General features: G+C 40.5%; 1 protein-coding gene across 5 annotated transcripts; it reads left to right on the top strand.

The window, feature by feature from the left end:
- The first annotated feature begins 4,347 nt into the window (after window positions 1–4,347).
- On the top strand, window positions 4,348–9,482 carry LOC129585011 (GRB2-associated-binding protein 1-like). Of its 5 annotated transcripts, none has more exons than XM_055477497.1 (8): window positions 4,348–4,569; window positions 4,904–5,177; window positions 6,687–6,815; window positions 6,877–7,057; window positions 7,237–7,535; window positions 7,605–8,259; window positions 8,325–8,494; window positions 8,770–9,482. In XM_055477497.1, the coding sequence occupies exons 2-8, from the start codon at window positions 5,124–5,126 to the stop codon at window positions 9,058–9,060; spliced, it is 1,779 nt and encodes a 592-aa protein (XP_055333472.1). In that variant the 5' UTR covers window positions 4,348–4,569; window positions 4,904–5,123; the 3' UTR covers window positions 9,061–9,482. The 5 variants fall into 5 exon arrangements, with proteins under 5 accessions (XP_055333472.1, XP_055333475.1, XP_055333474.1 ...); XM_055477500.1 differs by having other exon boundaries at window positions 4,363–4,487; XM_055477499.1 differs by having other exon boundaries at window positions 4,558–4,695.
- Window positions 9,483–9,693: the final 211 nt, after the last annotated feature.

Genomic DNA, 9,693 nt, shown 5'->3' with positions numbered 1-9,693 from the left:
TTCTATTATTTTTAGGAAAAAAGCATCGTCCTTCGCTCACTTGGGCTTCAGTGTAACTCAGGTAAGCACTAAACGTAGCTACTTCTACTATTACGTTAACTTCACAATCAGTTGCTGTACTCTGTGCCCTTTATAGGCTGAAATCAAAAAGGAAATCCCAGTTATAACTTTAATGAAGTTTTGTTGAGAACTAAGAGTTGCCAATAACACCTGAAAGCAACAACCAAAACTGTTGTTTTGCGACGGCAAAAATACAAAATTTTCGGATGTCATTACCCGAGAAACGCTCAGATTTGAACAATCTATGGCTAAAGTGACGCAGAATTTAAACGGAGAATACATAAAAATTTAGAATAAACGTTCTGAAGGTTTTGAAAAAATGAAATTTTATTGATATCTTGGCGTTAGCTATCTTAAATTGTTGCACCGGATAGTATAGGTATTATATGTAGATTTTCCTGGAATGGATAAAAAATAAATATGACAAAATTTTCAGACGGATCGGACTGGATTCGGATTTGTAAAATATTTACGGATCGGAGTGGTCGGAGTATGATTTTGAAAATTCGAGTCGGACTGGGTTCGGAGAAAATTTAATAGTTCGGTTCGGACTGGACGAAGTTTTCGACTCCGTTGCAGAGACACTACTGTACAGTAAGTACTAATATTCAAGCACTAAAAAGCGCAGTCGTATCATCGTATGAATAGTCACCGCAGTTGTGCGGTGTACGTAAGTCCAGTGAAACTTCAAACGTCAACAAACTACGGGTGGGTACAATCAGGTGTGTAATTGTAGTGACCGTCAGAATAAGCGAAATTTGGGTTTTTTGGTTTGTTAAACTGCTATTGACGCCGCCGTAATGCCCGGAAACGAGTGTCAGCATAAAATTAATCAGAACCTGGACCCAATTAATATTACTTTACTGTGCGATTAATTTTGGCAATCGGCAACAGCCAGTGTCGCTTATGGACGTAGTCTAGTGTCCTGCAATGGACTGAAAAAAAACGCACTCCACTCCGATCCAAAAATTTTTAAAATATACCAAAACCACTCCCAATCCATTTCAGGTTTATTTTCACCAATCCAATCCGGTCCATTCATATTTTAAAAATCCATATCCAATCCAATCCAGTCCATTTAAAATTTTACAATTAAATTATTAATAAATTTAACAGGTTATTGCTTATCGATTAACTTCCATGAACATAACGCTTCACGACGGCCAACATAATCTGCAGTTCATTCGTTACCATAATAACTTTTCAGAAAGAGTAAATCATCAACTTTCTCCGATTTCAGCCTGTTACGTCGTTCGTCTGCCACAAATCCCGCCAAGCTAAAAGCGCGCTCGCAACCGGTGCTAGTTGCTGGTATTGCGAGTATGCGTTTAGCTAATTTAGCTAATTTCGGCATTGTAGTCTCGTGACCTTTCCAAAATCTGAGAATCCAGTCTTCTTCGCCATCATCAACTGGTTCTGCAAGCTTAAGATAATGAGTTACTTCATCGATTTCTGCTGGCAGTTGTTCATCATCCTCGAATTCCGATAGCGCGGTAGCTTTCCTTTTCTTATCCGATTTGATTACCGAGTTGGGTGTGTGGACATTGTTATTCGCGCCGGCACAAATATTCTCCCGAACTTCAGCGTACAGCCTGTCCTTCTCCACGCGGGTCATCATCTTAAGGTTACGCATTCGTGGGTTGAGGAACGTTGCAATGTCATGAACAGGCTCCGTTGTGAATTTCTGATCCACAAAATAGTGCAGTTGCTTCCGTAATGCAGCAATCGAAGGCGATTCTTCAATATCCGTTGAAATCGATTCATAAAACTGCAGTAGTTTTTTCCGCCATGGAAGGACGAGATGAAGTGTGGGCGTTTTCGTAGCAGACAGCTCCTCCGTTGCAGTCTTTAAAGGGCGTACAAGGCCAACTAGTTCTTCTAAGAACTCTCGCGGTTCAGGAAGCAGTTCATCTTCCTTTCGCTCTTGCAACAATACCTGAGTAAATGCATAAGCGTTACAAAGTATTCTATATGCTAACTTTAAAAAATATTCGTTTACATATGTATTCCGTAGTCATTCACTTCGTAATTTTGATAACACAGGCACTAGTATGTTTTTATAAAAATAACTTTTTAAGTAACTCCGAAACTGATTTACGTGTAGTTCATCGTAAACTTGTAGAATCGAGTCCAGCATGTCGACTAGTGTATTCCATCTGGTAACCACTTGCTGTTTAACCATCTTTGGGAGCATATGTTGAATGGTGGTTGTCTTAATGTGCCGCACCAGCGCTTTGGCCTTTTGTACAGTTTCCGACACAAGGGAATGTCGTTCTGGCAGTTTTTTGAAGGCATTCTTTGATACGCGGTTCAAAAGATGGCCCGAACATAGGTAGCGAATCAACGTTGGGTAATTTCGGAGTTTCAGGGCGCCGACTACATTGCTGCCGGCGTCTGTTATAAAGGCAACGTAAGCGCACTCCGTCTCCTTTAAGCCGATGTCCGCAAGTCTGGCGCTCAGATATTTCCGCACATTTACTGCAGTTTTTCGAACAGTAGGATCGTAGGCCGAGACAAATACAACTTGATCCTTCAATTTCCAGTCAAGTACGTAGTGTGCCGTTACCCCCATATATTGTACACCCGTATACTTGTCAGTCCAAAAATCGAACGCAAGGGCGCCACCATCCTCGTGCAGGAGCTTTACAATTGCAGGATACAGCTTTGCGCGCACATTTTTGGCTTCGCTTTCGACGTTGCGGCTGACGGTAACGGGATGCGGGAGGAGTTTTGATGCCGATATTTTCCCGTGTTCTGCGCCAATATTAATCGCTTGCTGTATAAGCCCCACAAAGCCATCACCGCTGACTGACTCGAAAGAACGCATATCCTAAAAAATATGTCCTGATTTATTTGAATTATACATCTCACTAATTCTTAAGAAAGAAATTTAAAGCAAAAATATAGATACAGAAAGAATTAAAATAACTGCTCATACTAGAGTCAAATAACGTCATGGTATAACTTTCCCCAGTTTTTAAATATAAGTAAATACTTAAACAGTATTGTTACTTACTTCTGCTACGTAACGGACGCAGCTACCGGTAATGAGAGCTTTGGCGCTACTCGGAACTGGAGCGTCATGTTGGTGTTCTTTTTGGCAAAATGATGCGATCTTTGGCTGGTTACGACAAGCTGGCCGGCATGTCTCTCTCAAGTGCGAAGACAAATGGGACGTTCCGTTTTTCACAACGTGCTTGAAGACTTCGTTGCAGTCAGTACAAACAACATAGGTAATCAACTCAGTCGAAGCAGTCTCACGAATTCCATGGAACTTGGCCCAAACTGCTGAACGCTTACTAAGCTGTACTTTTTCCAGCGTACCATCTGCTAATCCCGCAACAACCCCTCTATGCGTATAAGTTTTCTGGAGTATTTGTGTAGATGGCATGGGTGAGGGGTCATCATCGTCGCTCATAACTTCGATTGTTCGCGACATTAGAAAGGACTTTGTTCAACGCGGAGTAAAAAAGCAGATATGTTTTAATCTTTTTTGAAAACCGATATCAAATTTATCAGGCTTAACGCATATATATATTATATAATGCAGTATTTACAATGTCCGTAGAAGTAGGTCTAATAAAAACGACAGCGCTATGCAAAAACTTAATTAGTACGTAGAAAACTGGTTTAATATTTTAATTTATTTATTCATAATGGAGTTTCAGGAGTGCTACGGAAACTCCAAATCCATACCAAATTCTTAAACGCAATCCCAAACCCAATCCATATCCATTTCAATAAGGCTTACTCCGATCCAATCCGATCCAAATAATGGATTGGATCGGATTGGATTCGGTTTTCCAGTCCAATGCAGGACACTAGGACGTACCGTCACAACCGGTCTGCGCAGGTGGACACAATAAAAATTATTCCTTTTATTCGGCACCAGCCAGTGCTCATATCACTACGCCTGCGCATATTTAAAGTACCTAAAATGACTCGTGAGAAGTTTCAGCTAAAAAAAAACATCCAAAATCTTTGGTGTCCTTCGTGATCTTATGGTTAGGACGTGAGTCCAGTGTATCCAAAACCACTGATGCATTCCCTCAGACTACCGCTAGATTTAAACGTTGTCTCAAAAAGGTCAAGGCTATTTATTAAAAATTCACAATTTAATACTTATCGGCATGGGTATGTGTAATGTGCATTAAGTTTTTTTTGCCAAAAGTGAAGATTTTTAGTAAGTACAGGAAAGGGCGTGAGTTTCTGTCGATTGCAGTAACCGCCGGAGATGGCGTTCAGTTTGTCTTATGCATAAAATTCCAATTTGTGCTACAATCTGCAATCATAAACTTCAATAATGTGCAGGATTTCATAAAACGTTTCATACCGTAAATTTGTGTAAATTTGTACTTCTCATCGAAATTCGGAAGTTCGAAACTCTTTAAGTTAAAACTGGCAATAGGCCAAGTTACCAACAGTCAGTAAGTACAGCAAAATTTGAATTTTGGATTCTTCGTCACTTCATGGAATAACTTTGGTTCTCCGTTTCCCTTTGACAGATAGGTGTGTGTTAGCAGTGTCTGAAATTTAATCGTGGTTGAACGTTTTGTTTACTAATAAAAATAATTTGATACTTTTAATTTTCGGGAATGTGCCCATTTTTATTTGTCTGAGCGCAGCCTGTTAACAGTAAGTGAGTACTAGACGATCATCCAAAATTCCGAGCAGTCTGTAGTCTGTAGAGTAATATATATATCAACGTGTATTCATCGCAAATCCTAAAGTTGTGGAACGGATTTCTTCAACTTTGTTTTGCCATTTAGGATGAATAGGATCAATAGGCTATCCGCATTGTTTGTGTTTTTGCGATCTTTCTTATTATTGCTAATTTTGTTAGGCTGTTTGTTTACGTATTCGCTGGGCTGTTTTTATTATGGAGGCAAAGTCCATGAACTACGGTATGCCAAGTATGCGTACAATGTTCCACTAACTACGGAGGTCTGCGTGAACCGAGCTGGGATCCGTTGACATTGTTCATCTTTGTGGAATACCAACCGTGGCCCGCCGTGAAACGGAATTTCGAATAATTATTCTAATAATTCCAATTTCGGGCCAAGATGTCAATTCTCCTGGAGGGCTACTTGTACAAGAACAGGAAATTTAACACTTCGGTAAGCCGTAAGTCATTTTTATTGAAGCATCTCCGCCTAGAAAAGCAATCTGGGAATGCTCACTACTGATGTGTCTTTCACCAATTTTACTGTACCTTTTACCAAACATCGTTCTGGAAGCTTATGAGTTTTTAGTTGGCATAAATCTCGAAGTGTGGTTGTTTAATTTGCGCTTCAAAATTCGCATCAAATCAATATTAAATTAATAAATATCGTAAATACATAGTGTTTTTTCCTACCATTCGCTTACACGAATATGTACGGTATTCGTTTGCGTTCCAGTTAGTACATTTGCTCTTTCAACTTACTTATCGGTTAACCAATATCGCTACCACCTACGTACCTTTTGAAGTTTAAGGAGTTGTTTGATAAATACCGCATAACTGTACTTTGCACGCCGGGGAGTCTTGGCAAGATACATGACTTGACGCACTTGACCATTGTCGAGTTCGTTAATAACATTGAAATATCTATTTATACGTATTTTGTTGCATATATATACTATACGATAGTTTATATTTTTTTCTCGCACATTTTAAAAGGACTCGGCGGAATCTGCATCAATAAAATACTTTCACGTTTGCCACATAGGTTTCTCATACAACTTTAATATCATTTTGTTGCTAAATAAAACCTGTTGCTTTGTTTCCGGGTGAATACTTGCCTGAAAATGATGTGCTTGTTAACAATAAATTGTAAAAAAAATAACGTTGTTTTTGCATTCTGCACTTGGAATACGTCTTGTTATAGCTACCGAGGTAATTTTGTATAATTTCGTTATCTAGTTCTACAAATGCCATCTCATAGGGACTACCTTTTGAAATATTGTACGCAGTACGAGTATGGATTATTACGATTGGGGAAGCTTTTTTTTCGATGTGCGCTCGTGACTGTTTGTGATAGAATTAATTTGTAAGAAGGCTGGTATGCGTCTGGAATACAGCAGCTTTTCGAAGAAGCTCGTAATGAAATGGCTTTAGCTTTCTGTGATACTTATCGCTTTTCATCCGACTTCGATGACTCATAAGCATTTTCGGGTTTCTATTGCTTACTTCGAGTACTCGTTTTAGCCGCCGACATAAGTAAATCTGTAAATGTACGAAATGTCGTGCCGCCATGCAAAAGTCTGCTTTATACTGCATGAATCACTAAACAAATTGATCGGCCTGGTTGATCTGGCTGTTAAGGTACTGCAATTTTTATAGTTGGTAATCCGCAAATTTTGGTTTTCGGTTTACGGATGGATAAAACCGGTGCTCTGGCATTGCAGTGATATGATAAAACCCGTACCCGGTAGATGATTACCAGAAAAATTAGCTTATTGAGACATTACCGGTAGCATTGTTGTGCTTTTTATGTAGCAGTAGAATGTAGTTTTTGTTAGATCTATGTGATATGTAATTTGTAATATAGAACTGGTCTGTATATCTTCTGACTTTGTAGAATTATGCAGTTTTATATACAGCTTTTAATGCATTTAGTCATAGTCTGTTGGTAACTGTTCTGTAGGACTGGAAAAAGCGTTGGGTTGTGCTGCGGGAACAAAATAGTAGTCCCGGGCGTTATGTTCTGGAATACTACCATAATGAGAACAAGAAGAAATTATCCAAAAGGATTGATTTGCAAAAGTGCGAAGAGGTAAGAAGAAAACTTTCAGCGCTGTATGTTGATGACCAGTGGTCATATTGGAACGTTCCAGGTGCGGAGAACCCTTCACCGTATCAACTTGACGAACAGTTATCAATATATGTTCGAAGTCAGAACCATCCATGATCATTATTATCTTGTGGCGTCTTCTGAAGCCGAAGTGATTCGATGGGTCAAAACAATCTGCGAGGTTTGCAAACTATGTGCGGATACAGAGGAAGACCAGACAGGAGGTACTAATGCGTTAATTCTGCTGTAATAATTAACCCAAAAGATAGACAGAAATGAATGAGCGATTTATAGCCGCTTATGGCCGCTTATGTTAATTTCACCGCTTCTTCCTGCTTGAAGTGATCAAGATCAGTCGATCGGTTTGTCCTGCTTTTAAACGCTTGTGCTTATTTACTTTCAGTAATTGACCCCCGTAGCCAGCGATCTGCTGTTGGTGCATTTTCTGGCTCTACTGCACAATCGGAAAATGCCAGGCGTAACGCATCCCTTCCGGCTGATCCATCTGACGATAGGATGGGATCTTTGCGAACTGCTGCCCTGAAAAATGGACTGACAGTCCCTTCATCTTCTGGTGCCGAAGACAGTCCGTATGTATTGTTGAAGAACTGCTTCGTCAAATCTCGACCTTTCTCGCAGAACGGAGAAAATGTTCCTAACAGTGATCGGATTATCAAACGCCAACCCAGCATTCCAGAGGAAGTAAGAGCTGAAAATTTCTTTCACGATAATGATAATAAGCCGCTGTGACCTTTTAACTGTTATTTATAGACCGCACCTCCACCCCCGCTTACTGTGGAAATGGAGGAGGAGGAGGACGACTTTTACAAAAAGCCTCCTCGCATCATAGTGTATGATAAATCCAGGCGGAATCTTCCATTAACTCAGCGAAGCATGAGCAGTGAAATGGTGAGCCCCACAATCGCAAAGACGTACGATGTCGCTCCTTCCCGTTCAGAAAACGTTAAGCCAGCTGTTGTTTCGGCGAGAATCGTTGCAACATCTTCGGCTGTGTATGAGGATGCTTATGACCACGTTCCCAATCTCAACGCTCCACGACCTTCAGAAGGCGCAACGACCTATAGCATCGCATCGCGGTCAGCGAAAGTTACCCGGAAAAATTCTCTGCCGTCCGAAACTGTTGTGGTCGAACCAGCCACATATGATCAATTACCGAGAATGAAAACCACTCAAATCTCCAACACTTTACCGCATCGACATCGCGCTATGGACGTTGTAGACTATCCTAGCCATACAGATAGCAATACGTATGATCGTCCTCCTGTGCGATCCAGACTGAATGAAACCAGTGCTGCAGAAAGAAGTCCGGTAGCGATAAGCTCGCTATCGTTGTATGACCAGGTTCCCAATGCGCCAAAAACTCGTACGCGCAATATTGCTCGGGAAGAACATGGTGATCGCTCAGGTAAGTTATCAAAGTGATGCCCGGTTCAGTTATTAAAGAAAAATGAATCTTGATCCTGATTGCAGGAGTTCGCAACAATTTTATTTCCGATCGTTCTGTCAGTTTGGGCGGCCATGCTGCATTATACGCCGCTGATACGATTCCCAGATCCGCTGGAGCGAAGTACAGCGGATCCCATGATACCATTACTCCTGCCTCTTTTACAGCCATGAGAGGAAGCGATCCCCCTCAGCGTGTAAGAAATGAAAGTTTATGTGAATAATGTAATGGCTGGCTTATTATGTATAGGTTGCATGCGATTGTGTTTTGCAGAATTATGTGTCACCAGTCTGCTCATAAGGCATTTCGTTAGTGCCATGAGTGTTCTGAACTATTTTGAAAACCGTTGCTTTTGCCATTGTTACATCATATCTGAAACATCGCAGGATTTAAAATCTAAAACATAATTGAATGGTCTTAAATTCAACATTTAATTTATTTATAATTAATATTATGATTGCACTTTTCTAGCGGAACACTGCGGCGGCATTAGCAGTATCTGGCAGTCCGAAAGCCCTTGGAGGGGAATATATCGACGTCCATTTTTCAGACAGCGCTGATACTCCTTCGAGGCCTGTTTCGAGTTATCGCAGCAAGACTCTGCCTAGACCACCTTCTAGACAGCCTGCCAGAATTCCACTGGAGACGATTCCGGATGGCAGTGCAGCGGGTATTGAGTATAAACCCATCGATGAGTTGAAGACAAGAGCTCTGCAGATTACCAAGAAGGAAGTAGAAACCTTGAGCCGGGATCGTCCATAAGCTGCACGTGTGCTTGATTATATATTTACTGATGCCAACATGCCGAATGTTGGAATGGTCCTGCATCTGTTGATATTCCATATTTTTTTAATAGTTACTGGCAATGTGCAAATCGTTCTGCTGATTTTTACAGATTTTTATATGAAATGCAAAATATTACGTTTGATTAGTTAAGAGTTGCCTGCGTTCGCTTACTGATCCCCGTTTTGCACTGCTTGTCGTTTGTCCTTTTTAATTTTTTATATGTTGCAGTTTATCGACGGTGTATTTTTGGAGTATTGTAGCATCAGTCTATTATCAGCATGAGTGTAGATAATGATATTAATTTCGGTGTTCGAAGGGAAATGCAGGAATTGTGGTTTCTTTGTAGTGCTAGTTTGTAACACTGAACAGTTTGCGTGCAATAAACATCATTAACACTGGGGAGCGCACGTTTGGGAAAATCATTGTTGCTTTTGGCTTAGTTTCTGATTATGTAGGTTGGCTCGGTGATGGTTCGCAAATCGAAAAAGAGCATAATATATGCTTCATTGCAACAAGTAATTGTACTGCGTTGACCATGTATCCAAATTGCGTGAAAGTGTGGTAATTATTGCAAAGTAGGTCCGCTGAAGATATAGTGAGTTTACGGTG

Source organism: Paramacrobiotus metropolitanus, unplaced genomic scaffold, assembly GCF_019649055.1.
Source record: "Paramacrobiotus metropolitanus isolate TYO unplaced genomic scaffold, Prichtersi_v1.0 Parri_scaffold0000015, whole genome shotgun sequence".
In the NCBI taxonomy this organism is placed as follows: Eukaryota; Metazoa; Tardigrada; class Eutardigrada; order Parachela; family Macrobiotidae; genus Paramacrobiotus; species Paramacrobiotus metropolitanus.
The sequence above is the reverse complement of the archived record's forward strand: the minus strand, read 5'-3'. Positions and strand labels throughout refer to the sequence as shown.

What these genes read in the sequence shown, in the direction of transcription:
- LOC129585011 (XM_055477497.1), top strand. Translation starts at nt 5,124, where the DNA reads ATGTCAATTCTCCTGGAGGGCTACTTGTACAAGAACAGGAAATTTAAC. An exon ending in AGAACATGGTGATCGCTCAG is followed by an intron (nt 8,260 to 8,324) that starts GTAAGTTATCAA and finishes TCCTGATTGCAG; the next exon opens with GAGTTCGCAACAATTTTATT. An exon ending in GAAGCGATCCCCCTCAGCGT is followed by an intron (nt 8,495 to 8,769) that starts GTAAGAAATGAA and finishes GCACTTTTCTAG; the next exon opens with CGGAACACTGCGGCGGCATT.